General features: G+C 53.4%; 9 protein-coding genes across 9 annotated transcripts; 5 read left to right on the forward strand and 4 right to left on the reverse strand.

Moving 5' to 3' along the window:
* Positions 1-20: 20 nt before the first annotated feature.
* Positions 21-2,149, forward strand: HER10_EVM0003829 (sugar 1,4-lactone oxidase). Its single transcript, XM_035473492.1, has 3 exons — positions 21-515; positions 611-1,229; positions 1,310-2,149. Exons 1-3 carry the CDS (start codon positions 209-211, stop codon positions 2,025-2,027), a joined length of 1,644 nt encoding a protein of 547 aa, XP_035338218.1. The 5' UTR covers positions 21-208; the 3' UTR covers positions 2,028-2,149.
* Positions 2,150-8,026: 5,877 nt separating this feature from the next.
* HER10_EVM0008064 (SIS domain-containing protein) lies at positions 8,027-8,833 on the forward strand (the record flags this gene model as incomplete). The annotated part of the gene is made up of 1 exon (XM_035477600.1): positions 8,027-8,833. The coding sequence occupies one exon, from the start codon at positions 8,027-8,029 to the stop codon at positions 8,831-8,833; it is 807 nt and encodes a 268-aa protein (XP_035338621.1).
* A 1,835-nt stretch (positions 8,834-10,668) lies between these two features.
* HER10_EVM0009385 (major facilitator superfamily transporter) lies at positions 10,669-12,713 on the forward strand (the record flags this gene model as incomplete). Its single annotated transcript, XM_035478874.1, has 3 exons — positions 10,669-11,550; positions 11,610-11,745; positions 11,799-12,713. Exons 1-3 carry the CDS (start codon positions 10,775-10,777, stop codon positions 12,711-12,713), a joined length of 1,827 nt encoding a protein of 608 aa, XP_035338736.1. The 5' UTR covers positions 10,669-10,774.
* Positions 12,714-12,846: 133 nt separating this feature from the next.
* On the reverse strand, positions 12,847-14,976 carry HER10_EVM0012829 (uncharacterized protein). Its single transcript, XM_035482211.1, has 2 exons — positions 14,731-14,976; positions 12,847-14,621 (listed from the first exon to the last, which is right to left on the reverse strand). The coding sequence occupies exons 1-2, from the start codon at positions 14,762-14,764 to the stop codon at positions 13,030-13,032; spliced, it is 1,626 nt and encodes a 541-aa protein (XP_035339045.1). The 5' UTR covers positions 14,765-14,976; the 3' UTR covers positions 12,847-13,029.
* Positions 14,977-16,106: 1,130 nt separating this feature from the next.
* Positions 16,107-17,203, forward strand: HER10_EVM0009229 (uncharacterized protein). Its single transcript, XM_035478721.1, has one exon. The coding sequence runs from the start codon at positions 16,167-16,169 to the stop codon at positions 17,130-17,132; it is 966 nt and encodes a 321-aa protein (XP_035338722.1). The 5' UTR covers positions 16,107-16,166; the 3' UTR covers positions 17,133-17,203.
* Positions 17,204-18,212: 1,009 nt separating this feature from the next.
* Positions 18,213-20,024, forward strand: HER10_EVM0009827 (ribosome assembly protein 4; the record flags this gene model as incomplete). Its single annotated transcript, XM_035479300.1, has 2 exons — positions 18,213-18,640; positions 18,701-20,024. 2 exons carry the CDS (start codon positions 18,213-18,215, stop codon positions 20,022-20,024), a joined length of 1,752 nt encoding a protein of 583 aa, XP_035338779.1.
* A 168-nt stretch (positions 20,025-20,192) lies between these two features.
* HER10_EVM0005745 (uncharacterized protein) lies at positions 20,193-20,424 on the reverse strand (the record flags this gene model as incomplete). Its single annotated transcript, XM_035475349.1, has 2 exons — positions 20,193-20,300; positions 20,368-20,424. The coding sequence occupies 2 exons, from the start codon at positions 20,422-20,424 to the stop codon at positions 20,193-20,195; spliced, it is 165 nt and encodes a 54-aa protein (XP_035338380.1).
* A 536-nt stretch (positions 20,425-20,960) lies between these two features.
* Positions 20,961-22,592, reverse strand: HER10_EVM0005443 (methyltransferase domain-containing protein; the record flags this gene model as incomplete). The annotated part of the gene is made up of 9 exons (XM_035475061.1): positions 20,961-21,206; positions 21,277-21,619; positions 21,676-21,765; positions 21,827-21,839; positions 21,895-21,928; positions 21,992-22,055; positions 22,114-22,155; positions 22,221-22,363; positions 22,473-22,592. 9 exons carry the CDS (start codon positions 22,590-22,592, stop codon positions 20,961-20,963), a joined length of 1,095 nt encoding a protein of 364 aa, XP_035338347.1.
* Positions 22,593-23,494: 902 nt separating this feature from the next.
* On the reverse strand, positions 23,495-24,605 carry HER10_EVM0006283 (uncharacterized protein; the record flags this gene model as incomplete). Its single annotated transcript, XM_035475874.1, has 2 exons — positions 23,495-24,322; positions 24,384-24,605. The coding sequence occupies 2 exons, from the start codon at positions 24,603-24,605 to the stop codon at positions 23,495-23,497; spliced, it is 1,050 nt and encodes a 349-aa protein (XP_035338431.1).
* Positions 24,606-24,696: the final 91 nt, after the last annotated feature.

Genomic DNA, 24,696 nt, shown 5'->3' on the forward strand with positions numbered 1-24,696 from the left:
ACACTCGGCTTTCAGGGTGCGTTGTTCAATTCACTCTCGGGTTTTCCCTCATAATCTTTGCCAACGAGAGAGGCGGGCGGCACTTAACAAAAGCCCCTCAACCTTGGATCATCATCAGGGTCGTCTTTAGTTCGACGTTGCTTCTTCCGAGCCCGGTGTAATAGTTGTTAATTATCATCGTCGACGAGAGCAGGCTCCGACACTCACAATGGCCGCCGTTGCGTCCCTGGACCCTCACATTCGCGGCATCATCGATGATGCCGCTGCCGATGGCATCCCGTTCCGGGCCAAGTCGGCTCACTTCCACACCACCTGGGCGCGCACCTTTTCATCGCTGCCGGAGCTCTTCATCCAGCCTCAGTCGCAGCAGGAGGTCGAGAAGGCAGTCAAGCTCGCGCGCCTGTGCAGACGGCGCATCACCACGGTCGGCCATGCACACTCACCTTCAGACCTCACGTGCACGAGTAACTGGCTGGTCAACCTCGATGGATTCAAGAAAGTGTTATCTGTCGATAGTAAGCACAGACCCTTATGTCACATCTCACTCACTCATTCACTCTTTCACTCATCCGCGTAATCTCATGAGAGCTATGCTAACGCACCTTGACAGAAGAGACTGGTCTCGTTGTCATGCAAGCCGGCATCCGGCTGTGGCAACTCACTGAGGAGCTGAATAAGCATGGCCTCTCATTCCCTGTGCTGGGTAGCGTCAACGAGCAGAGCATCGCCGGCGTCATCAGCACAGGAACCCGCGGCAGCACCCTGAAATACGGTCTGCTGTCCGAGGCCATTTCCTCACTCAAGATTGTCCTTGCCAACGGTGAGACGGTCTCATGCTCGCCGGACGAGAATCCGGATCTCTTCCGCGGCGCCACGCTGTCGCTCGGCGCCCTCGGCATCATTACCGAGGTCAGCTTCCGCGCCGTGCCGGCCTTCAGCTTGCACTGGCAGCAGACGATCCAGGCCGACTACAAGATGCTCGACGCCTGGAAGCAGGACAACAAGCTGTGGACCCAGTCCGACTTTGTCCGGGTGTGGTGGCTGCCTTATACCAGGAGGGCTGTGGTCTGGAAGGCAGACATCGTCACAAAGGAAGACCTCGAGTCCGGAAAGGAGAAGAACCGAGATCCGCCAGTCGGCTACTACGATGGAGCTCTCGGTTATCACATATACCACAACCTCCTTTACCTATCGCGTTACATCCCTCGCATCCTGCCCTGGGTTGAATGGTAAGCTGAAGCGACCCCTCCCTTGATACACCTCATCCGACCTCGTCGACGGACTCAACGGACTAACTGACGTTCTACAGGTTCGTGTTCGGCATGCAATACGGCTTCAAAGATGGCTACACCTCGTCAGCCATCCAGCCCATGGATAAGGCCCTGTGGATGAACTGCCTCTACAGCCAATTCGTCAACGAGTGGGCCATCCCGCTCCACCGCGGGCCCGAGGCCCTGATGCGTCTCGGATCCTGGCTCAACAAGCTCAAGCCGGGCGACCCCGACTACGTCGACCACGGCATTCCCTTCTCTGCTGAGGGCCTCTACGTGCACTCGCCCGTCGAGGTCCGCGTCTGCGACGCCACCGTCCACACCAGCGCTGAGCAGCGCAACAGACCCTTCCTCGACAGCACCGTCAAGGACGGCCCCACGCTCAACCTCAACGCGACAATGTACCGTCCCTACGACCTCGACCCGCCCGGCCTGAAGCGCTGGATGCAGGGCTTCGAGTGGCTGATGCGTGACCTCGGTGGCAAGCCGCACTGGGCCAAGAACTTCAACGTCAAGAACGAGGAGTTTGCTGAGTGGTACGGTGATGACATGGTCCAGTGGCGCCGGGTCCGCGATGAGGTTGACCCCGACGGACTGTTCGTCGGACCTTGGCACCGGCAGTTTGTGCTGGATCCCAAGAGCGCTCCTCTCAAGTTTGAGGAGTTTGAGAAGACGAGGCATGATGCTGGCCGGGGTGTCACCGTATACGGCACCCGTCTGGAGATCGAAGATGCCGATGCTGATGTCAAGGCATGAGCTACCCTATCTTAGTTAGTATCTGTAGTGTCTGACTGTGTAACTTCTTGGCCCCGGTGAATGGCGTGGGCTGTGAAAATTGGCATCTGGACCTTTCATAGCATTGATTTACTTCCTACAATACAATCACATAGATTTCAAGCGAGGCAATTTCCATCACCCTGTTCCAGACTGCCCGGAAGCATTTTACATCCAATGCAAGATTGTAAACAGTTCTTATTCCCAATATTCGAATACGATGAAACGTGCAAATCATTACCTCTTCCGTTGATGCCTCCCTTTTCCAGCCAACAATCTTTCAGGTCCCTGAATTTTGGAGATGTCTCCTTTTCTGCGCAGTCGATAACCCACCCCTCCATCCACCCCCATGGGCACGCAGCTACGGTAGACGAGGGTAGGACGGGGGTCTTCTCCGTTAGCGCATCCGTCAAGATGCTACCTGGTCTGTGGTGTAGGTAGATAAATGAAAGTCCGAAAATGCCAGATACGTGTAAAGACAGCATTTTACGCCGTAATGTGTAGGTAGACCCCACACTTGACCCCTCCCCTGTGTGATGCTCAGATCGTCGCCCTTTAATCTTGCTAAGCAAGAAAGACAAGGTAAGGGTCCGTGTTCTCCTGGAGCGAGATCACTCAGTTCTGGGCACCAAGACCAGACTCCCAAGTTCTAGAATTTCTTTGGGAAGGACAACAAAGTTAAGGAATTCTGGATACCCTTCATCACATCATTCTTCTTTTTTGCTCGCTCGGGCTTTTCAAGGGGCGGGCGGCAGGGCATGGTTCAAGTTTTGGTTCGTCGGCCGCGGGACGCGGGTGAGCGGCAATCAGCGAGTTTGATCATCGCACAGAATTCAATGCCGCTCGTACGTTCGTCCCCCTTCGCCGGTGACGGTCGGCGAGGACGAGCGCGGGCTCTTGTTCTTTGTATCAACGTCGTCGTAAGGCTGCAGGCTCAACGTCGCATTGCGTCGCGATTGTGGATTAGGATTGCACTGCTGTGTTGCGCAATCGCGCATTATCTGAAAACCCCTTCGTCTTAGTTGGCGGAGGGCTTGCAGCAAGGGGACGCACCAACAGCTTAGTGCTCACGACTCACGAGTAGCCTATATGGCCAGCATCTTCGGGACGTTTGACGAGGTCTTCGGATCGCTGATACCGAATTAATTACTGCCAATGCTGTCTATATTGGAAAATCATCAATTTCAACCTTGTTTGAGGTTCCTAAGCTGCGGTGTCTGAGAGAGAAAATAATATGAACATTCACTTGGCTTATATTAGTCGGAGAAATAAACGAAAAACTCAAAATGATTGAAAATCCAATCTTGCATGAAGATCCGGCCGGTGTTTGCCGGAGCCTCAGATGTTTGCGCACACGCACTGGCAGGCCTAGACACCTCTGTACTCCATTAGGTAGTCTGGGATATCTACAATGTAGGGGCTCGTCGCAGCACCATGTCTCCTACTGCACCCGGCTGGATATCCGATAGCGATATGGAAAGAAAGCGGCGAATCCGTTCGTCGAAGATGATGCTATCCTTTCCCCTGCGTTGCCGATAACAAACAGATTGCTGGGGGTTGAATCCAGTGTTCTGAGCTTCCGTCAAGTCTGTTCCCGAACGAGCGCGCGGCAAGCTCGAGCCACAGCCGGTGGGTTGGCCCTTGTGCTGGGAACAGGATTGTTGTCCACAACATCCGCGGACTCAAGGGGCCGTCCTTGCTTGCTTGCGTGTTGTGGAACCTCTTGCGTGAAACTGGTAACTGAGCCGCCTTTTGCCCAATGCCCTGTAATCACATAATCATGCAGTTTGTGAGCCGCGGTGCAAGGTGAGGGAGTGAGAGAGTCAGAGAGTGCCATCTAGCTTTGGGCTGTTCACCGCCGCGCCGCTGGCTGTGCTCCGTTTCCCCCCAAGCGCGCCCACTTCCCGACTTTCTGGATTCACCGAAGGGCTGAGCGCAAATCAAGGAAAAAAATTTCTATCAGAGTAGCACTCAGCCGCGTCAATCCCGTTATGATTAAGGTTCTATGGTTAAGAAAGCCACGTCAGATGAACCTCGATGATTGCTTTTTACTACGTTGAGTCCCATAGTGGCGGGCAATGACGTGGTTGTGGACGGCAATCAGTGTAGCTTGCGCAAAAAGGGGGCTCAACAAGCAAATACTGGTGGTGACTGTAAAGTTCAATGCTACAGTAAACACTTGAATGGTGAAGCAACCCCCCACCAGCCCGCGGGAGGCGCGTCTTTCCTTACTTGCATTGGCAATTAATTCAAACAGAGTTTGGCGAGAACCAGATGGCACCTGCATGCGCTAGACTATTAGCGGTCGATAACATATTGATGTCTGTACGACGGGGCGGCCATCTGGGACGGTCCTGGAGACGGTCAGACTGAATGGAGACTTGAGGTTTTGGAGTTTTGGGGACAAGAGTCGAACGGACGGAGTCGACCCGTTGCCCCGGAATTGAGAGACAAGACAATACTCCACCACCCATCTCGGTAGTTGAGAGTGGTCAAGACTTTCAGACAAGCTTGACATGGACGAGAAGGAATAAGGAAGGAGGATTCAGGAAGACGCAACAACCAGGTCTTGCTGCACTGCTGTCAGCACACTGGAAGCAGGGTACGGCCGACCTAGCCGTGTTGGAGCAGACGAGAACCTCTCCATACTACGTAGAGAGTGAATGTATGCAGAAACTCAAAGTTGCATACTGTTGCAGCTTCATCAGTGGAGAGAGAAAGGAGCCCGGGCCATCGATAACGTTCCGTAACCGTCCCGTCAGGACATCATTGGGCCTCTGCACATGCTGGGTCTTACACAGGTGCAGAGCCATCTCTCCAGTTTTTTCTGAATCCCCGTTTTGGATCCTGTTGCCAGTTGGGAGGGGGGGATGCCGTGAGAGAGTTGAGACTGAGGCTCTTATCACGGCCGGTGAGGACGACGGCCAACAACTGCCGATGATTTTCTCACGGGTTTCACAGTTGGGTGAGGGTCGGCGAGGCGCGCGTTAACAAGCACCCGTTCGTCATGAGTCCGGAAAAGCCGTGATGGGCGCAAGTCCGGGCGCCGGGCGCCGTCCGAACCAAACCCCCAACCCCAACCAGGCACCTCAGCACCAGCCAGTCATTCCATCATCCTGTCTGCAATAGCTGCCATCTTGGGTGACATGCGACAGACGTTTTGAGACGAGGTGAAGTGGACGTGGCTTTTTCGCGCTTGTCCGATGTCATTCCCAGAATAGACACTAATGGTTCGTGTCAATAGGTAGTATGTTCCTGGTTTCGGTTGACTTTCTTCATGAAGCCTGAAGGTGAGGCGGGGAGGGCACATTCACAGTGTCGACTACATTTGCCAAGAAAGGAAATAGAGTCGGGGTCGCCTCAGCCCTCGTAGACTGCGAGACAAACCCCTCCAGAAAGTACTACGTTGAACCGATTTGCGAGCAAAAGAACAGATGAAAGAGACCATGGGGTGCAGATCCAAGAAAACGGCTCCTTCAGATAAACCTCTCTGCTGGACTAAAAATTGGTTCGTTGTACAGGTAAGTTGGGGTAACTGAGAGCCAAGACTAGCCAAGGTGTGTGAGAATGGTGATCATAGCCGAGCACGTGCAAAAACCACTCTACTGTGTACTCACGAATCCGAGTAACTCGCCATTGACTTTGAGCACTGGAGATTTCCTCGCCACTACCTGCAACTTGTGTAATTTGTCTGACTCTCGGGTGGGAAGGGAAGAGAGAGTAGGGAGGGGGGCAGGCAATCAAGGCTCCCCTGCCGCCAGATCTGGCAGAGAACAGCACAGACGGCAGCTCCCGACCAGAAGGTCGGGTCAAGCCAAGTGTGTGAGTAGAAAGTTAATGGTAGTGCTCGAAAGCCTCGAAGACGTGTGGTATCTTGGCCACCAAGAGGGCCCAGGGACCAAGGACCGAATGTCACCCTTGAACCCAGCCCCAACTTGGCCAGAAAGGAGTCGATCAACGATGACTGGACAGGGGCATGAAACTGACTCACGCTTGTTCTCTCTTTCTCTCCTCCAGGGCCCCCCACCCTTCTTCTGTGGCTGGTGAGAGTGCTCTCTAAAGTTCAGGGACTCCAAGAAAGTAAAATGTCACCTCGAAAGGAGGCTCTGCCATGTCAGCTTGCGTCTGCAGCTTTCTGGGCGCCATTTATCGGTTAAAGCTGCCCAAAGACAGCTTAAGCCCCGATGCGCCTAGACGCCATCCGCCCACTCCTTTCGCTGGTGTGACCCTTTCCGCCCATCCACTTCCCGAAGAGGCGAAGGAGCCCCTCCATCTCCCATATTGCGGTGCCACCGGGGAGGACGGCAAGACGCTCGTTAGCGCGCGGACACAAAGAAAAAGACCCTCTGTAAAATATATTCCGTTTCAATGAATAGGTATCCGTAATCGCCTTGTCATCGCAATTGTGGATGACGTTGACTCCATCGATATTGCGTCGTCTTTTCCTTAGTGCGGCTGAGAGCGAGTTTCCTTATGCCCAGTAGGCCTGATGATTGAGACAGGAACGGTTTCAACACGTAGTTTTCCTTCTAGAAGAAGCCAAATAAGCAAGAAACTCACCTTGCGTACGACAGCGTGATCTGAAAGCTTCTTCAGATGAGGTTCGACACGTCAGGGAGCCTAGACAACATTCGATGGGATGCAAGGGGACCATATGTCAGAGTCAGACACCTCGCCGTGCTACCAACGGCGGCCAGCACGTGTCTAGCCTAGCTACCCAGCGTCTAAATCTATGTCCAACAGGCGGCTATCTTGGCGGGAGGGGGCCATGGCGTAGCAGGCGCAGCTTGAATGGGATCACGACAGCTGTAGAATGACAGGAATTAACGAGGGGGCGTTTAGAAACCGAAAAAAGCAATCTACGGAGAGATGCGTCTAGCGTGGATTGATAAACATTAAAGTTTGGCCCAGCTTCTCGCCCGAATCAGGACGCCACGGACGCCCATCAGATTGATCAGAGGGGACGATCTCTTGTCCTGGTTAGACGGAGATGAAGTGAGTTTGGGGGAGATGGCCAAGACCTGCAGATGCCCTCTTTTGACCCTTGCCAGCATGCAGGTACACCGAGGCCCAGAACCCAGGCTCGTCCAGCTTCTCTCTTTGATATCTACGAATAATACACTATGGACGGTCCACGGGATATCCACGTCGTCCCGTCGCGTCGGTGTGGCTTGACAAACCCCCCATCCCGTCCCGGAACAAATCAAGACATACCACCGATGAACCGAGGTGGGAACTGATAACAGCATTCTCGCGGGATGAGGTGGCTTACATTATGCAAAGTCTGGCATATGCCTGCTCTTCGGAGGCGCACGAACCCTCGCGTCAGGTTTCCTATTGGATTAAGGGGAGGGGGGGTTTACCAGTCTTGGCCCGTTGTTTATTGTGGGCTATTTTGAGACTGCGACTTCGTCACCCTTCCCACGCCTTCTTACCGCGGCCAAACGTGCATGTCCAGAGTAAATGAAAGGGCTCTCTCTGAGCTTGTACCCCCCGACACGGTGAAGCATGGTTCACCTTGGATACCGCTTCGCTGTGGAAAAGGACGCCCACCCTCTGTCATGAACTTTGACGGCAGATCGCCCATGATAGGCTCGAGCCAGGGACCTCCCTGTGCATCAAATTGAGGATCCGCTTTGCGCCCAACGACCAAACTCCTCTTTTTTTTCTAGGCTTACAAGTTACACTAGACTGAATATACTGGAGATATCGATGGCTCCAAGGTATCCGATGGATCGAGCACCTTTGATCAGTATTAAAGAGCGGATCTTCCTCTCTCCATCACGGGTTTATCATCAGCAAGATCATCAGCTTCACTTTCCAACCACCTTTCTTCTTCTTATCAAACATCAACAGAGTTGATTAAAACAAATCAGAGCCGGGCTCCATTTCACTGCTTCACTTCTTCCAAGCAACAGAAACATCAAGCCTCATCCGCTTCTTTCAACCTTTTCTCCCTTTTCCACCACACACATTTCAAAATGGTTCCTCCTCGCTCTGGATCTGCTATGGGCATGCGCAGCCGCGGCCCCGTAGAGCTCAACGTCAACCTCGCCAAATCATATGAGATCCGCGGACCCAAGTCACCCATGCCCAGATCTCCTTTCCGCGACGTCACCCACGAGGACCGCAGGGCCTCATCATCATATGAAGACAGACTCGATGGCGCCATTCACGTCCTCCGCACTGAGGCAAACGCCCTCATGGCCCTCACTCAGCTTTACTCCTCCGAGCGTGTCTGCCGCGACGGCTTCTACCGCTCCGTTGATGCTCTCGTCCGCCACCGCGATCACCGCGGCAAGGTCGTCTTCATCGGCGTCGGCAAGTCTGGCTGGATCGCGAAGAAGCTCACTGCCACCTTCAGCAGCTTGGGTCTTCCCGCCGTCTTCCTTCACCCCACCGAGGCCCTCCACGGTGACCTCGGCGTTGTGGGCGAGTACGACACCCTCATCATGATCACCTTCTCCGGCAAGACCCCCGAGCTCATGCTCCTCCTGCCTCACCTCAACAAGAAGTGCCCTCTCATCCTCCTCACTTCGCCCACCAGCATGGAGACATGCGAGATCGCAAAGGCCCGCCCTGATCTCATCCTCCTCCCTGCTCCCATCCCCGAATCTGAGAAGGATACCTTTGGCGTCTCTGCGCCTACTACCTCTACCACCATGGCCATTGCCATGGGCGATGCCTTGGCGTATGTTGCTTCAAAGGAGATGTACTCATCGGTATCATCAGTCTTTGCAAAGAACCACCCCGGTGGCGCCATTGGCCAGGCTTTCAAGACAAAATAAACAGCCACTTGGTTGTCGACTTTTGTATTGAAAAATGCTTTCTAGTGTTTTGAGGCAGGGCGTTGTCGGATATCAGGGAGGATTTCACAGACGTTAACGGACAGAGTTCAAATTGCTCATAGGGCGTCCAATCTTCATTGTAAATATCTTGTTCGGATTTGGGATTATTAGGCAAAACTAGCGGTTTTCTGGGACTCCATAGACTTCATTTCTTATGTTCGATACCACAATTCGATGATCATATCTCGTATTATCTCTCAAGTTCAAGCATGCCTCTCTTCCCACAACGATGTGCCATACTCCAGAACGAGATTATAGACTGCATGTATCTCATTTTGCCATCTCATTTCGATCCAAAGTATAAAATGGAACTAAGTATACACGAGATGACTTCATTCCATGTAAATCTGTTTCTTAGAAATTATTCACGCTTGGCATAAACATCGAATCCAGTTTATCGTACCTCTCGGAGTTGCTACGTAGGGCATGTTACATTTGTCGCCACACTAATGCAGGGTGATGGCGAGATCATCAATCCTCCCTGAGGAGGTGAAGATCGATTGATCGATGTTTGAAGAGTCTCGACTTTGGGCCTCCTTGTTTGCAAACACCTCACATCAACGTACGAATGTGTCGTTGCACATATCCTGATACTTCATCCACCGGCCTATTGATACCTCGCCAGGCACTCTTTTGCCGTGCCGTGATGCCGACATAAGGCTAGGTAGTACATATTCCATAATCCCCTCAAGTCTCAGCAAAGAAATAAAATCCCAAACCCAGAGTTTCTTCTGCGGAGCATATGTGCAACACGGCGTGAGCGGGTGGATGAATGAGTGCCGTGCTTGCCTCTCTTGCCAGAGATCTGGGACTGACACAACCCACACCCACCCACTGTCACAAGTCAAAATTCTCCATGAGTTTGTTTTGCCTTTGCTGCCCAGAACCCAGAACGGCAAGTGAGTAAGAGACAGAGAGAAGCAGAAACCCCGCTTGTCCGCCTCGACTGTAGTTGGCACCTGCAATCTCTTTCACACAACAAGTTCTAGACGCCGCACCTTGGTTCCCTCAGATCCTGTCGTCCAGTCGCCCTTCCTCCTATCATTGGCAGACGACGGACGATAACCCTGCCATCTCTACTCGAGCCCCTGCAGGATGATCGCCCGTGCATAGCCAGGGAATATTCCTTGAGTACGGACCAATCGACCGACAGGGGCTTCCTAGTCTTATCCCACTAGGAACCTCACCAGCGTCGCATTGACTCGATCCAACGGAGGGTACGTACTCCACCCACGCACATTCGGGTCGAAAGTCCTTAAAACAGTTTGATATAACGCCAACCCGTAACGGCACGTGGGGTTTGACGCGTAGTTGCCGGGATAGGGGCATGGGCCACCCGAAAGGCTTTCCTTTTGGCACATCATCTTTGCGGCTTGCCCGCTGCGGTCGTCCGTTGTGGGCACCATCCCATCCCTCCCCCGTCGCGTCTGGTTGATTCAGGAGTCCTCAGAGAAATTAATAATTCCTGGGTTATCGCTGCGGTGCCGCCGATCCGCACCCAAGGTGACCCTAGTCGATCACCAGCCCTGGGGTCCCCAAGCATGATGATGAGCTGTGTTCATCATCAGCCACCCCGAGCTGGCGGCTACAACGACGTATGCCATGTGGGGAGGGGGGGCGTGGGATGTAAGGCCTGCGTTGCTTCTTAGACGCTGCCCGTCAATTATCCAAGACATGCGTAGCACAGCAAGCGAGAATGATGTGGTTCTCGCCCCTTGGACTTCATGGTCCTGATAGGGTCGGTCCCCGTCCTCGGCGGGCTCCTTTCCCTGCCTCTTGCAGTTATCACTCAATGAGGCCCATCATTGTCAGGAAAACCTCCATTCCCTCTCCTTCACTCACCGCTACCAGTCTGGAAGCTAGCAGTAATGATCCATCACCATGTCGGACTCTCTCCAAGTGCCTGACCCCGCCAGGCTACAGTTCTACCCTCCAGGTGGACAGAAGCAGACCAGATTCGCTCCTCTCCCACCGAGACCACCGCCGCCTCCTGGTAGGCACTCCTTCATCAATGCCAGGAGCTCATGGATGCGAAGAAGCCAACGCTTCCAACCTCTTGGACTTGAACCACCACCATCAGACCGCTTCTCCCGCCTGCCGCGGCTAAGCAGGTTATCATACTACCCCGTCGCCAACGAGTATATCGAGGGTGTCTTCAACGAGAAGACTGCCCTCCCTCCACGATGGTCCTTTTACGTACCAGACTTTGACTTTGATGTCGAGGACTTTAAGAAGTATGACGAGAAGCCAGAGAATGAAGACGACGAGGGCCCGCCAACAGCCCTCAAGGCCTTCCGTGTCGACTTTTGGGATGGAGACCCAGACGACCCAAAGAACTGGTCGACGGCTTATCGTGTGCTCGTCGTTGCCATGTTTGCCCTCACGACCCTGGCCACGGGCATCTACTCGACGGCCTACTCCAGTGGCATCACCCAGATGAGTCAAGAGCTCAACGTCACCAACCCTTCACTACCTCTCCTCGGTATCTCTCTTTACCTCGTCGGTCTCGCTCTCGGAGCCCTCATCATGGCACCGTTGAGCGAGACCTTTGGCCGAAGACCAATGTACATTGGCGGTCTCACAGTATTCCTGGGACTGATCCCTCTCGCCGCACTGGCAACCAACTTCACGATGGTCATCGTGGCACGTTTCCTTGGGTAAGTCGCCTTCACATTGTTCCTTCACTTACAAGATCAGTTGCTCACATGAACTCTAGTGCTGTCGCGGGTAGTGTCATGCTTTCCAACGTTGGCGGCTCCATCATGGACATCACGAACCCTAAATACTTGCCGCTGGCTATGTCAGTGTACTCATTTGGACCCCTCAACGGTCCCGTCCTCGGGCCTCTGATGGTAAGTTCCAATCACTCAAGATCCTCGGCCCAGGTCACTAACAACAATGACAGGGTGGATTTCTCGTTGAAGCCTTCGGCTGGAGATCACTCAACTGGATGTCATTGATCTCAACAGCCGTCGGAGCTCTCTTTATCATGACCGTCCCAGAGACTTACCGGCCTACACTTTTGAGAAAGAAGGCTGCTGCAAAGCGACAAGAAGAGGAAGACCACAGATACTGGTCGGACTTTGACGACACCGTCCCTATTTTCCGCAGAATCAGGACGGCCGTGTCCCGTCCCTTCATCCTGTCCTTCACTGAGCCCGTGCTCATGTTCTGGAACATTTACATCTCTGTCATTTACGCCATCGTCCAGTTGGCCTACGTCGCATTTCCTATTGTCTACACCACCGAGCGCGGCTGGAGCGTCGCCATTTCTGGCCTCGCCTTCCTCGGCGTCTTTGTCGGCATCGCGCTCGTCCTAGCCACCGAGCCGCTCCTTAGAAAGCTGGTCAACCGCCAGCCCAAGAACCCGGAGACTGGCCAACAGGAGCCCGAGGCAGTCGTCCTCCTCATCTGTATCGGCGCAGTCCTCGAGCCCGTCGGCCAGCTCTCATTCGCTCTCACTTCCCTACCCATCGACATCCCCTTTTACTGGAGTGTCTTATCTGGTGTCCCCTTCGGCTACGGCTTCGGCCTCGTCTTCATCTACGGCACCAGCTACATTTCAAAGGTCTTTGGCATGTACGCGACCTCTGCGTCAGCCGGCAACCTCGTCTTCAGATCTATTCTCGGCGCCGTGTTGGTGCTCGTCGGCAAGAGCATGTACGCCGCCCTGACACCACGCATTGCGGGCATTACGGTCGGTGTCGCCGAGGTCGTGCTCATGCCCGTCCCCTTTATCTTTTACAAGTGGGGCAAAAAGATTCGGCAGAGAAGCAAACTTATTCAAACTTTGGAGGAGCAAGCGAAGAAGATGTCTTAAATTTTTTATCCCCTCTGTACTACGGAAACCGGAAAGATACCCCCTTTTCCTATGTTGAAAACTGTACTGTGAACCAGTCACCAGTCACATTCTTGTCAAATAGCCTTTATTTATCAAACATCTGTACTTAGAACCTCGAGCGATCAAAATATGTAGAATATAGATAGAATCATCATCATTATCCAAAAGTCCAACATTGCCTCCCATCTTCCATCTCATTTCTCGTACGAGTACATGTAGTTATTGCGTCCCAGATTTGCACGCAAAGTCGTGAGATCTGCGGGCATTGCAAACTTGTAAGGTACATGTAGCTTTCCTATGCCGAGCAAAGTTGCAGCCGCTCTTTCCAACACAATTTGACCCACTGATTCTGTGTATATCGACATGACTCTTCTGCAGGGGACAAACTACTCGCAGGGCTCGCAGTGTTTGTCACACCGCCCGCCCAAACATTTTCCCGCAGCATCTTGAGCGCCACTGAGATATTGAGAAGCTTCTGCTTGTCGATAATTCTCTCAAAAAGGTCTTCTACCTCATACCGCCGTGCGCTCACCGCCATGCTCTCGCAGCCGAGCACAAACACGGGCCAAACCATCATGGTCGCCGCATGCGTGTCGAGCGGCACGGCGGCAACGGCGTCGGATAGCTGCTCTACCAAAGCCAAGGGATGCTTTGTAGGACGTTCAGCTGACAAGGTACTTGAGTCACCCTCGTCCGCGCGGAGTAGGAAGATTTGTGTTGCTAGGCTGTGGGCCCGGGCGGCTGCGATACAGGCATTAGCATCGCGGATTTTGAGACTGGTTGGCGGAGCCGATGGATCGGTATTTGGATCTGGCTGATGTTGAGGAGGTGGAAGATCTGAGCAAGCTGATTCAAGTTTTTCTAGGAGGTGGCATCGAGAGGAGACAAAGTCCTCGGGCGTAATCATCGTTTGGAAGAAGTCGTCAACCAGCGAGGCTGCTGCTCCAATCACCGGCAAGATGTGCATCGAGTAGCCGAAAACAATGTCTGGCCCATTGGCAGCAGAGCAGTCTTGACATTTGGGGAGGATGAGATCTTGCCAGGCCTGCTCGTCAAAGACTGGGTGTGTTGCGCAAGGTACGCAGCAGAACGTGTCGATGTAAGCCATCATCTTGACGTTCACTGCCATCATTGGAGTGTCTTTTTCGATTGGCCAATTTGGAGCCACTCTCTGTCGTAAATTGTGTCTTTCTTGCATTTGCGCTTTAAGGCCTCGAAGAAGAGGGATGATTGACGGCGTGTGCGAACCTTGCATGATTTCCATGCCAACGAGCGCTGCCGATGCTGCAATTGCCTCTTCACTCAAGTACACTGGGAATGACGTCTGAAACTGGGGATTCGATATGGTTCTTGGCTGCTTTACGCAGGCCACCATTGTGGAGAGTGCTCTTTGTTTCCTTTCGAGAGTCTCTGCATGTTTGAGCTTCCCGAGTGCGTAAAGATGAGCAGACCCGGCAGCTAGAACCGCTGGAAGAAGGATGGAATTTTCCTTCCAGACAAAGGCAAGATATGGTTGCCGTATGGTAGCGTATTCTTCAGGGTTGGGATATACAAGATCCGGCAAAGAGTCGGCCCAGTGTCTGAAAATGAAGGCATCTGACGACGAATGAAGTTTCGGGCCCACTGACAGATTGCGTGCTACGGATGTCGGGGGGATCGCTTTTTTCCTACACGCGGCCGACTTTTTTGATGGACAAATCGTCAGAGAACTCCGCGGCTTGATGACGCTCTTGCTTGCAGATTGGCTATCCGGGCTGATATCGCTGATCTCAACCCATTTCAGATGTATCTGGTATCCGACACACTCGACACCACGACGCTCGCACTGCTTGCAGAACGGGCGCGCCTCGTCGCACTTGATACGGGCTGTTCTGCATGTCCCGCATCCTGTGTCAAGAGCAGAGAAAAGTTAGATCCTACGCCAAGAGACGGTAGAAAGAGCCAAGCGCGATGAGACTTCGCGTTTGTCAGCCTCGTCGAGTGTGGGTTGACGAACCGTTGCGAGAGCGCCTGTGAGCTTGAGCAGCCATTGGAACCCGCCCGGCATTGGCCGAGTTTGTGATGTGAGGTGAGGTTTTGTGCTACGTGTGATGTTGATAGAAACTTCCCTCCCCCCAGACCAGATTGCATGTGATTTAAGTTCGTGGTTCCGGTGGGATAAGATGATACAGGTCGTTGAACTCAATCTGAGTGGTTTGTGCTGATGCAGAATTGTAGATGAGAAAAGAAACGCGACTAGCCATGACCAGATTAGGAAAAAACCGACTCCTTACTCGCCAAGATGGCGAGGTGTCTTGGTTTTATGTGCTCCGCTTTCATCCGGTTCCGACGACAAAGCGGCAAGTGGAGACCGCTATGAGGTTGTAACCAATAGCAACCGCGTAACCGAGTCAGCAATGTCGTCGATGTTGTCACTAAAACATAACCATGACCTTGAAGATCTGGTGACATCTTGGCTTGTGCTGAGTTGACTTTTCTGTATTTTTGGTTACATTCTCTAGCTGTGGCCTCAGTTTGTCCCGAGTTGTCGGGTTATTTTACGATACAGTCTAGACCTTGCCAAGGTCCTATCCACATGGCTGGGGCACATTTGGTACCCTAAAGATCTAGACTTCCTAATGCAGCGTCAGACCTAGTCAGGGTGGGTTTTTACCGACCACGGAGTGGATGCGGAGAGATCGCTGCCTTCGTGAGGACTTGAGCGGGCATTCAGTGTTGCAATTAAGACGTTGATTTTGGAAAAGTGTAGATCCGAGTAATACGTGTTGCCTCGTGGATTCATGGAGGAATGAGGGGGCGCTTACATTTTAAACTAAGAAATTAGCGGTATCTGCTGAAGCGCTATTTCGCCCCACAATGATGTCTGGCACGCGCTTCCATCATGGCATGAAATCGTCAACTTCAAAGATGTGTAATGAAATGTCATCGACGGCCAACCCGGCCAATCGCATTTAAAGAAGATTCAGAATGTTATCGAGTACCAGATATCTTGACTGAAACAGGAATGATATTCACAGCGTGCGCTATGATTTTCCGTACGAATTGCGTAAGTCGTAAACTGTAACCACCGAGGTGAATCGAATCCTGATTCTGGGCATAAGCAAAGTTTTGACATTTCTGTCGTTTTTCATGATGATTGCCTATCAGAATCATTCCATCTGATAGCAGCAACTCGCAGGTTGATCCTTCAGAGCGATTGCATTGGACATGAATCCCATGAGAGTGCTGACATGTAAGACTAAAATCTGACAGGCTGATTCTAGACGTTGACATTGGTTGGATGCGAATAGTCCCTTGCTGGGCTTAAAACACCTTGGACTTCACCATGCTGATCAGTATCATTCTCACCATAGTACTTATTGATGTTTCCCTCCGTAATGACCAAGTCATCTTTGGTCGCGTACTCTCCACCTCCATTTTCCAGCCCCCATCATGGACCGCGCGAATCTCATCGCAACACTCGCCGCAGCGAGACAAACCCCCAGACGACCTATCGTAACCCTCGCAAACTGCGACAACGCATGGATTATCTCTATCCCCAGACCTGCAGGAGCGACCGGTAAAAAGGTCTTTTACCATATCTTGCAAGACCCTTGGCTCTTTGGCGTCAACGACATGCTCATTAGCTACTTCTTGCGGCTGTCGCTCAAGGAAAAGTCGGCGCTAGAAACCATTGAATCCTGCGAAGATCTAGTTCGAGAGATTGAGGAGGCGGTCGGGGGCTCTAAGGAAGACGACGAGCACTGGCTCGATGCGGTGACCGTCACCCATACCAACCCGGATCACCTGCATCAACCGACTCTGCAAACTTTTGATCCATCACTCACAGTCTTTGCCGTAGAGGACGCCGCCGCGACGATCTCTGCAATGAAGCACTTTGACAAGGTCCACGTTCTCCCGGACTTTGTACGTGGCCAGGCGTGGCCCGCTACGCCAGAGATGCCCGACTGGTTGTCCATCTTCCGCCTCGAAGACGAGACCAAGAAGTACCCGAACCTTTACCATGGCATCGTCATCAGAATCGCAGCTGCGAATGGAAAAGACGAGGTCATTTTGTACAGCCCTCACGGAGTCGACCCCGGTATCGTAGAAGCCGCCATGGAGATGAACCCCGACGCGAAGGTTATTGCAATGACGCACCCAATCAACGAGGCTGGCGTTGGACGCAAATCCAAGGGGGTAGCCAATGCTCTGAAAATCCAGCGGAAGCATTCGCCAAAGTATTGGATTCATTGCCAGGAGGGAATCCAGTATACCGGGTTCTTGACCTGGTTCTTCGACTATGGAGACAAGACTTTGGAAATCGGCCTAGAGGAAGAGGCCAAGGAGACCGAGGAGGAGCTACCTAGGCCCAACTACGTGACTATCTCGAACGGCGCAGGGTTTGTTCTGGCATAGTCAGGGATATGCGAATGAAGTGGGCATGGAGTCAAATCGGTCGTCCTCTGTTTGAAGCTTTATCACGCAACCAACTACCTTGCATCTGCATTTCCAAATAAGCCAACGGAAGCTCAAGTGACTTGAAAAGTAGATGCACAATGAAACTAAGCATAATCGGCATCACAAGAGCCGCAAAAGCAAAAAGAACTCCTCGACGGGGAATTGAACCCCGGTCCCCTGCGAATCGTTGAAATTCAATGACAAGCAGATATCCTCACCACTAGACTATCGGGGATTGGTGGATGTTGACATCCAGTGATAGTTGGTTGGGTGGGGAGGCGTCTAGCTGCACTATAGATCTATGCCAGTGCCTAATGGAGCGGAGGTGCCAGAAGCGCTCAGCCAACATCAACTGGAAGCTCCAAATTGCCGTCAATAGAGCTAAAAACGCAGTCTGATTAAGGAACTATGTAATTATCTTCAATATTCTATTGGAACAGCGTCGCGAACCCGACAAGTTGCCATAGCTACTGTTGAGTTTATAAGGCGACGATCTCTACACCTGGGTAGCGCACGCTGAGCTACTGTGCTGCCCTCCCCTAACGATCTTGCGAGGAGTCGGCAGTGTCCATCCGCGATCCACCCTCGGTGGCATAATTAGCCAGGTCAAGACATACACAAGATATGACAACATACAAGAATCACCGGCAGGATCAGAATTGCATGGGTGGAACAACGGGAGAGACGACGCAGCCCTACCTGTGGCACAGTTAATGACCTTTGGTCCTTATTGGAGAAGTGTTGGCGCCGGTAGTGACACCACCACAGTGGCGCAAGCTCTCCAAGAAGAAGTCATCTCAGTGAAGAGCACTAAACCAAAGAGAAGCTCAAGTGCTTACTGTGCCATGACAGATCTGCACTCAAGTTCCCCTGACATCATTTGGCATTCGCAGCCTTGAGCATAGCCGCTTCGAAACTTGGCTGCCTGATGGGGGGCAAGTTAAGCATTTCGCCAATTCATAAGCGCGACAACTGCCGCCGCGGAGTGAAGCTCAACACCATGTATTCTCAAGACATCCGATCAAGTGTCACACCATCATGAGCACGTCAGACGCCAACAGCGTCAATTCAGAATGCCACCAGCTGCAAGCTGCTTTATCACCGGCCACTGCAGCTTTACGCGACTTCATTGCGGTCCATCCTGAAGCCGAAGCACAGCTCTCACCCGTGCTAGAACAAGTCCTCTCACTGTCCGACAGCATCGTCGCACTTCGACGCAATGTAGCGAGTTGCGAAGGAGAGAACCAGCTCTTGAGCGAAATACGATACGTCCCGGCATTCTGCAATGAGGTCGTCGCTCAAATCGTAGGGTCAATCTCTGACACGGCACCTGAGAAGTCCCGATGGTCGCTGTCTCGGCGCGGTGACGATGCGTGGAGGAGTGCAGCCAGTCGCGCCGCAGCCCTTAGCTCATATTTGACCACGGGGAGAAGGACAATGAGTCTGGCTGTTGATGCGTTAGACCTGTAAGCTTTCCTACCCGGTTGTTTCCGAGAAATTGGTGAGATACTGAGACTTGGCTCCAGAGTCCAACATCTTCAAAGAGCAGAGGAAGCCGGCGAGTCCCCTCCTTATGCTACTAGCGCGATCCTCCAGGAGATCAACTCCATCGAGGAGATCCTTAACCGTCAGCCCTCATCAGACCAGAAACCATCGCCACAAAAGCTCGCCGGGTTTCTCAACTTCCTTCGAACCTTCATCGACAACCAGTCGACCACGGTTCCAGCATCAGACATGGCAAGACTGTCCGTCACCGCCGACAACGCCGGCTCTTCGACCTACTCCATGTCCGCCGCACCAAGCGTAGACGGAGACGTAAACCCATACCCGACTCTCCTCGCGCCAGCTCCCGCCCACGTCACATTCCGCCACGTCGGCAAGATCACCATGAACCTGGAAAAAGAGCCCGTCGACATCCGCTTCACCTCCGCAACAGACCCGACCTCCTTCGCCGTCTCCAACTTCTTCAAAGACATCAGCCTCTTCGATGCCGCCTCAGGAGAGCGCAGGCGCACCATCAAAGTGAAAGGCGTGAACATGGTCTTCTCCCCGCTGATGGACCTCGTTGCCGTAACGACGGAGCATCATGATGAATACGTCAACCGGTTCCCCAAGACGATTCTAACCTCGCACGACATGGTCCACTTCGAGAAGCCGGCCCTGTACGTCGTCGAATGGGTCAACGACAACAGCCCCAACGCGCGCAAGTTCATCCTGCAGTGGCACGGCATCCGTGCCTTTTCCTTTAGTCCCGACGGCCAGCTTCTGGCAATCAAGGGAGTACGCAATCGCGTTGAGATCGTCACGGCTGCCAAAGGGCAGGGGTACAGCGTCATCCGCAGCCACACCGACGAAGTCACGCACGCGGAGTGGACGGCGGACTGCACCAGGCTCGTCACCGCGTCCAAGGACGGGACGCTTAGGATCACGAATGTCGAGACTGGCCGCAACATTGCCAAGATCGAGATGGAGGACTGGAGGAACCCGCTCCGGCTTGCAGTGAGCCCGGCGGGCGTGATTGCATCGATTTGGGGCAGGACGGTGACGATATGGGACCCTGAGAGCGGTGCGATGAACAGCTACAACCTTGAGACGGCAAAGGGGAGCGAGGGCGTCCCGTTGGCGATCTCACCTGACCTGCGGTGGGTTGTGTACCGGTCAGACGATGGTGCTGATGCCACGGATCTGGCGACTGGAAAGGTTGTCTACTCAGCGAGGTTGGAGTCTGGGTTCGCGGTCTCGGCTGCGTTCTCTGGGAATGGACAGTACATGGTAGTCGGGCGGTGTTTGCATGGACACCATGCCAGAAACGATTCTGGCATTCTCAACGTGTGGGAGATTCAGACTTGACGTGATTTTATGAGCAAACGAGATACCATTAGTCGTACGAAGTTAGGTTATTCCACTCGGGATTGCAACCGAGTTTGGATTCAATGTACAGCTTTACCCAGGCAGCTTATAGGCTCGGTTCGCAGTCCTATTAGAGACAACATGAGGCACCGATGGCACATCGTTGCACTACCAACTCTTTCCACCAGGGAAGTCGTCAGTGACAGCGTCATCGCGCTTCCAGGGTTTCCCGCCTGGAGAGCCACCAGCGCCCTCAACGACAGCGTTGTCGGCTACCTATACGTTGAATACGTGTTAGACACAGGCACTATGAACTCAGATGACGGCCAGAGGGGAAACGGACCGGCGCGGCCATGGCCAGTGATACAATAGCGGTAAGGGCGAGCAAGTAGAACTTCATTTTGCCGGCTTCGATGTTGCAAAGTAGAGCGAGATAGTTGTGGTGGCTGTTCAAGTTACTCGGATGGTTGAAGATGATACGAATTCGGTGACAGAGTAAGCAGGCTTAAGTAGCCTTCTGTTACACTTATTTTCGGAGACGGTTCGTGTTCAGCGATGCTGAAACCTTGAGTTATCTGAAGCCATCGTCAACTTCCACGCAACGTCGAGACCGGCGGAGTTCCACCTCGAAGCTCGAACAGCTCACTCAGCACCCTGCATCATCTGTTTTATAGGAGATTCACATTCCAGATGCGGATGCCCTTGTCTTACTGAGCATAGCATGAGCTTATCGAGTCGGCTCGGCCCGATGCTCCTACGGGTCACGTTCATCTCTGTGGTATGAGCCTCGGCGGCTAGATTCCCTTCACAATGAGACAGGAGCACACTAATGCGGTAGAAAGACATCCTATTCGATGAAATATGCTGCAGATGCTTATTCAGGCTCGCTAGGTTGGATGAAGTCAAGAGTAATCAAGGTAGTAGCGAAGATTGGAACTACATCTCCGTCTTCAGGGGCTTCTGTCCCCAGACTGCTCTTTGGCGGTAGTACCCATGAAGCTTGCCAGACCGGATTTCGCGACGCAGCTGCGCCGCATAGATGTGGATTTCCTCACGAGACCAAGTCGACATGACGTTGGCCATGAAAAGGACGTAGCCCTCAATGTCCGACAGGAGCGTCAGCTGCGCCCACTCGCCAATCTCCTTCTTCACCTCGTCCTTTGGCCAGTTGCCGATGGGGGCCTATCATTTCCCATGTTAGTCTTTCCTCCGATACCGAAAGCGCAGGTCATCCGTCAAAGGGCTCAAATACCTTATTATTCCACTCCGTGATACTCTCAAAGCCAGCGTCCTCCATCGACGTCCTCTGCAAGTTCTCGTCGAGGACCCGGAACGTCCGACCCATCTTCCGGCCGCCCTCCTCGAAGAACTTACCCCACTGGCCCAGCGCGCTAGTCTCCGGGACGGTCCCGTCGTCGCTCATAATGGCCGGCGAGACCTCGAAACTCTCAAGGTATCCGCCCGGCTTCAGGGCCCTGTACGCCTGCTTGAACAGCGCGGGCCAGTCCGCGATGCTGCCAACCAGGAACCGGATGTGAACATAGTCAAAGGACTCTGGTTCGAAGGTCCATTCGCGCGTGCAGTCGTCAATTTCACTGTGTGGGGTCAGCAACGGCACCAGCTGCTGGATCTTGACGCTTAGAGTACTCACAACTTCAGGTTAGGAGGAACCCAGCTAGGTTGGATTGGGGAGATGTCCGTTCCAATGACTTCACATTCGGGGTTCTCGTCGGCAAAGTCACTATACAGAGTTCAGCCTCTTGCATCACATACTCATGCCGAATTTCTGCGCAAGGACTTACATAGCCCAGATACCTACGATGCCGTTAGCCTGACTTCATGAGCTGAGAATGACATAAGCGCCGCTCACCTGTTCCTGTACCAATATCCAGCGCTTTGTTTAGCTATTTAGGGTTTCGTTAGTTCAGGCTGATGAGCAAGCCACCGCCGATGAGCCCGTCACCTACCTTGCTTTTGTCTAGCGGTGCCAAGTGAAGCTTGTCACCCATCGACAAGGTGAGTAGGTGATGGCTACTGTGCGTCAGCTTCGACCTCTCACTTCTTTCGTCATTGGCGGTCTCCATCTCACTTGATATCCCAAGCCTCATTCTGTTGCTCATCGTTGCTCCCCCTTTCACAATCCGTTAGCGACAACGCCCAAAACGCTCAGTCCTCTCAGCCCGCGGGGGTCACTACCAATACTGGGCGTCGCCGACCTCGCCGTGGAACGTCCTCCCGTGAATCTTCCGGTACTGCAAGATCGTAGAGGTGATCGACGCCGTAGAGCTGGCGTTGTCGTCGCCTAGCGCAGAGTCGGCATCGTCGTCGTTAGCAGCGTCCTAGCGGCCTGTCAATCATCAAAATCCCGTGGGCGGCCGCCGTTGAAAAGGGGGGGGGGGGGGATGTAGAAGTCTACGCCCCCACGGTGGAAAAAGGCGTTGAACTGACTCGTGCCGCTTGCACCCAGTGCTCAGCCGGTAGAATTCCAGCCGCTGCGTTCGCCGCTGTCTCCTGCTGCTGTGCCGTGGCCGCGGCGGCAGTCTGGTCCTCGTCTCCCTCTGGACACATTTTTCGGATGGTATCGGGGGGTTTGCACTCGCGATGTCAAGCTGTACACTAGTCGCGTCGTCGCAGGGTTTCCCGTTGCTGTTCCCAGATTCCAGGTTACTGTTGCTCGAATCCCGGGAGGAAAGGGAGAGAGTGTGTATGTCTGAGACTGATAAATCGAATTGCTTGGACAGCAGCGGGAGAGGGTGGAAACTTGCCCGCCACGAGTCACGACAAAATCCCCGGTCCCTGTTCCCCTTCTTCAATGAGCTCGGAAAACCCCACAGCAGCCGGGCAAAGCGCGTGGTCGTGGACGTGCGCACGCCTTGTCGCCTCCAATTCTTTGGGTGATCAGTCAAGTTTCCCTTCACCGCATCAACACAATCCCCATCCCCGGGCGGGGAGGGGGCGGGCGGGTTGGATATGGTCTTCTGCTTCGCTTCTCCAATCCGTTGGAGTCTTGGAGAGCATCTCCTCATCTGCCGGTTGTCAGTTCATGTCAGCTCCGCCCGAATTTTGCAGCTTTAAGCTGTGCCATGGCTCATGGTAACGTGTCAAGCGATGCGCCAAGGCCGCTGACCAAAGGTGTAGAATGCTACCATGTTCGGCCCTCATCACCAGAAACGACCGGAAGAGGGGCCGGGGATCGTCAGCGGGTAGGCCAACCAGGTGAGGACTCGCGGCATTTGCCAGTGGATCTCGCATGCAAGAACCTGCAAGGAATAGCACTCATTAATGATCAAGAACCTGGGTCTCCGCGTGCTCAATGGTGACTGCTGCGACTTTGACAGCATGTACACGTGTTATACGGAGTCGGCCGCTCAAGGCCAGGAACGAGGGGTGGCCGACGGGGCCCTAGACTTCTTCAAGAAAGATAATCGTCTCATTTGCTAGGCACAGATAATCAGGATATCTCTCTGGCTCTAATACGACGCGTTCAGTCGCATCTCGATGTACTCGCGGCTGTTTATCGGCTCGTACTTCTTCGGCCTACCGGGGCCGTAGCAACCAGGCACGCAGTCCACCGTCTTCTCCTGATCAGCACCGATAAAGTACGGAATTGAATACCGTGCCCGGGTCACGCGGTCACCGCTCTCGTTCGTCTCGAGCGGCGGCGCTTGTACGCGATGTACGGTGGACCGCAGAGTATCGTTACTCCACCGCTGCATGAAGTCGCCAATGTTGACCACGATCGTCCCAGGGATGGACGACACGGGCAAGAACCGGCCCTCCTCGTTGGGGTCCTCTACCTCGAGGCCGCCGACCTCGTCCTGGAAGAGAAGCGTCATGGAGCCAAAGTCCGAGTGCGCTCCCAGCCGCTCGACCTTGCCGGCGCGAAGGAGCTTCTCCTCGACCGGTGGGTAATGGAGGAGGCGGATCTGGTTGTCTTTCATCACATGGTAGTCTCGGAAGAAGTCCTCGTCCAGGCCCATGCCGAGAGCCATGGCGCGGAGCAGGTGGAGTTCGAGCTGATAGCAGACCTCGTAGAAATTGTTGAAAAATGACCGAAACCCAGGGAGCGACTCCTCGGGGAGCCAGATGTTGGGTAGGTGATCATCGTCCTCGCGCCCAATCTCGTATGATTCCTTAAAGTCTGGTATTTTCCTCAGCTCGCTGATTTCTTCCGCGTCAAATACCATTTGCGACACCTTTTCTCGGCCAATGCCGGAGTACCCGCGATGCCACCATCCCTCGGGTGGATGCGGCGCCTTGTCCTTCTCAGCCTGCGAGAGGGAAAAGAATTTCTCACTCTAGTCATGGAATGATCAGCAAGGACAGCGATGAAGAGAAAGTTCGTTCCTGTAGACGAACCCACTGGAAGGCGGACTTGATGTTTTCCTCGGGGATTCCATGGTTCTTGACATAGGCAAAGCCCGATATTCTGAAAGCGTCCACAAGACTCTTGCCGGCATTCAGAGCTGCTTCAGGGCTGGTGCTGTCTTTCAGGGCACCCAGGTCAACGAGTGGAATGTTAGACACCCCACCTGTTCGGGCAACAGAGGCTCCCTCGACGAACGACGGTGAATGAGGCATTGTCAATTCAGCTCTATTTCATGGAGTGACGGAGTGATAGTTGCGAGGAATTTGGATAATTTACATACTTCAGCATCGACGAGATATGTTC

Source organism: Colletotrichum scovillei, assembly GCF_011075155.1.
Source record: "Colletotrichum scovillei strain TJNH1 chromosome Unknown Contig00001, whole genome shotgun sequence".
In the NCBI taxonomy this organism is placed as follows: Eukaryota; Fungi; Ascomycota; class Sordariomycetes; order Glomerellales; family Glomerellaceae; genus Colletotrichum; species Colletotrichum scovillei.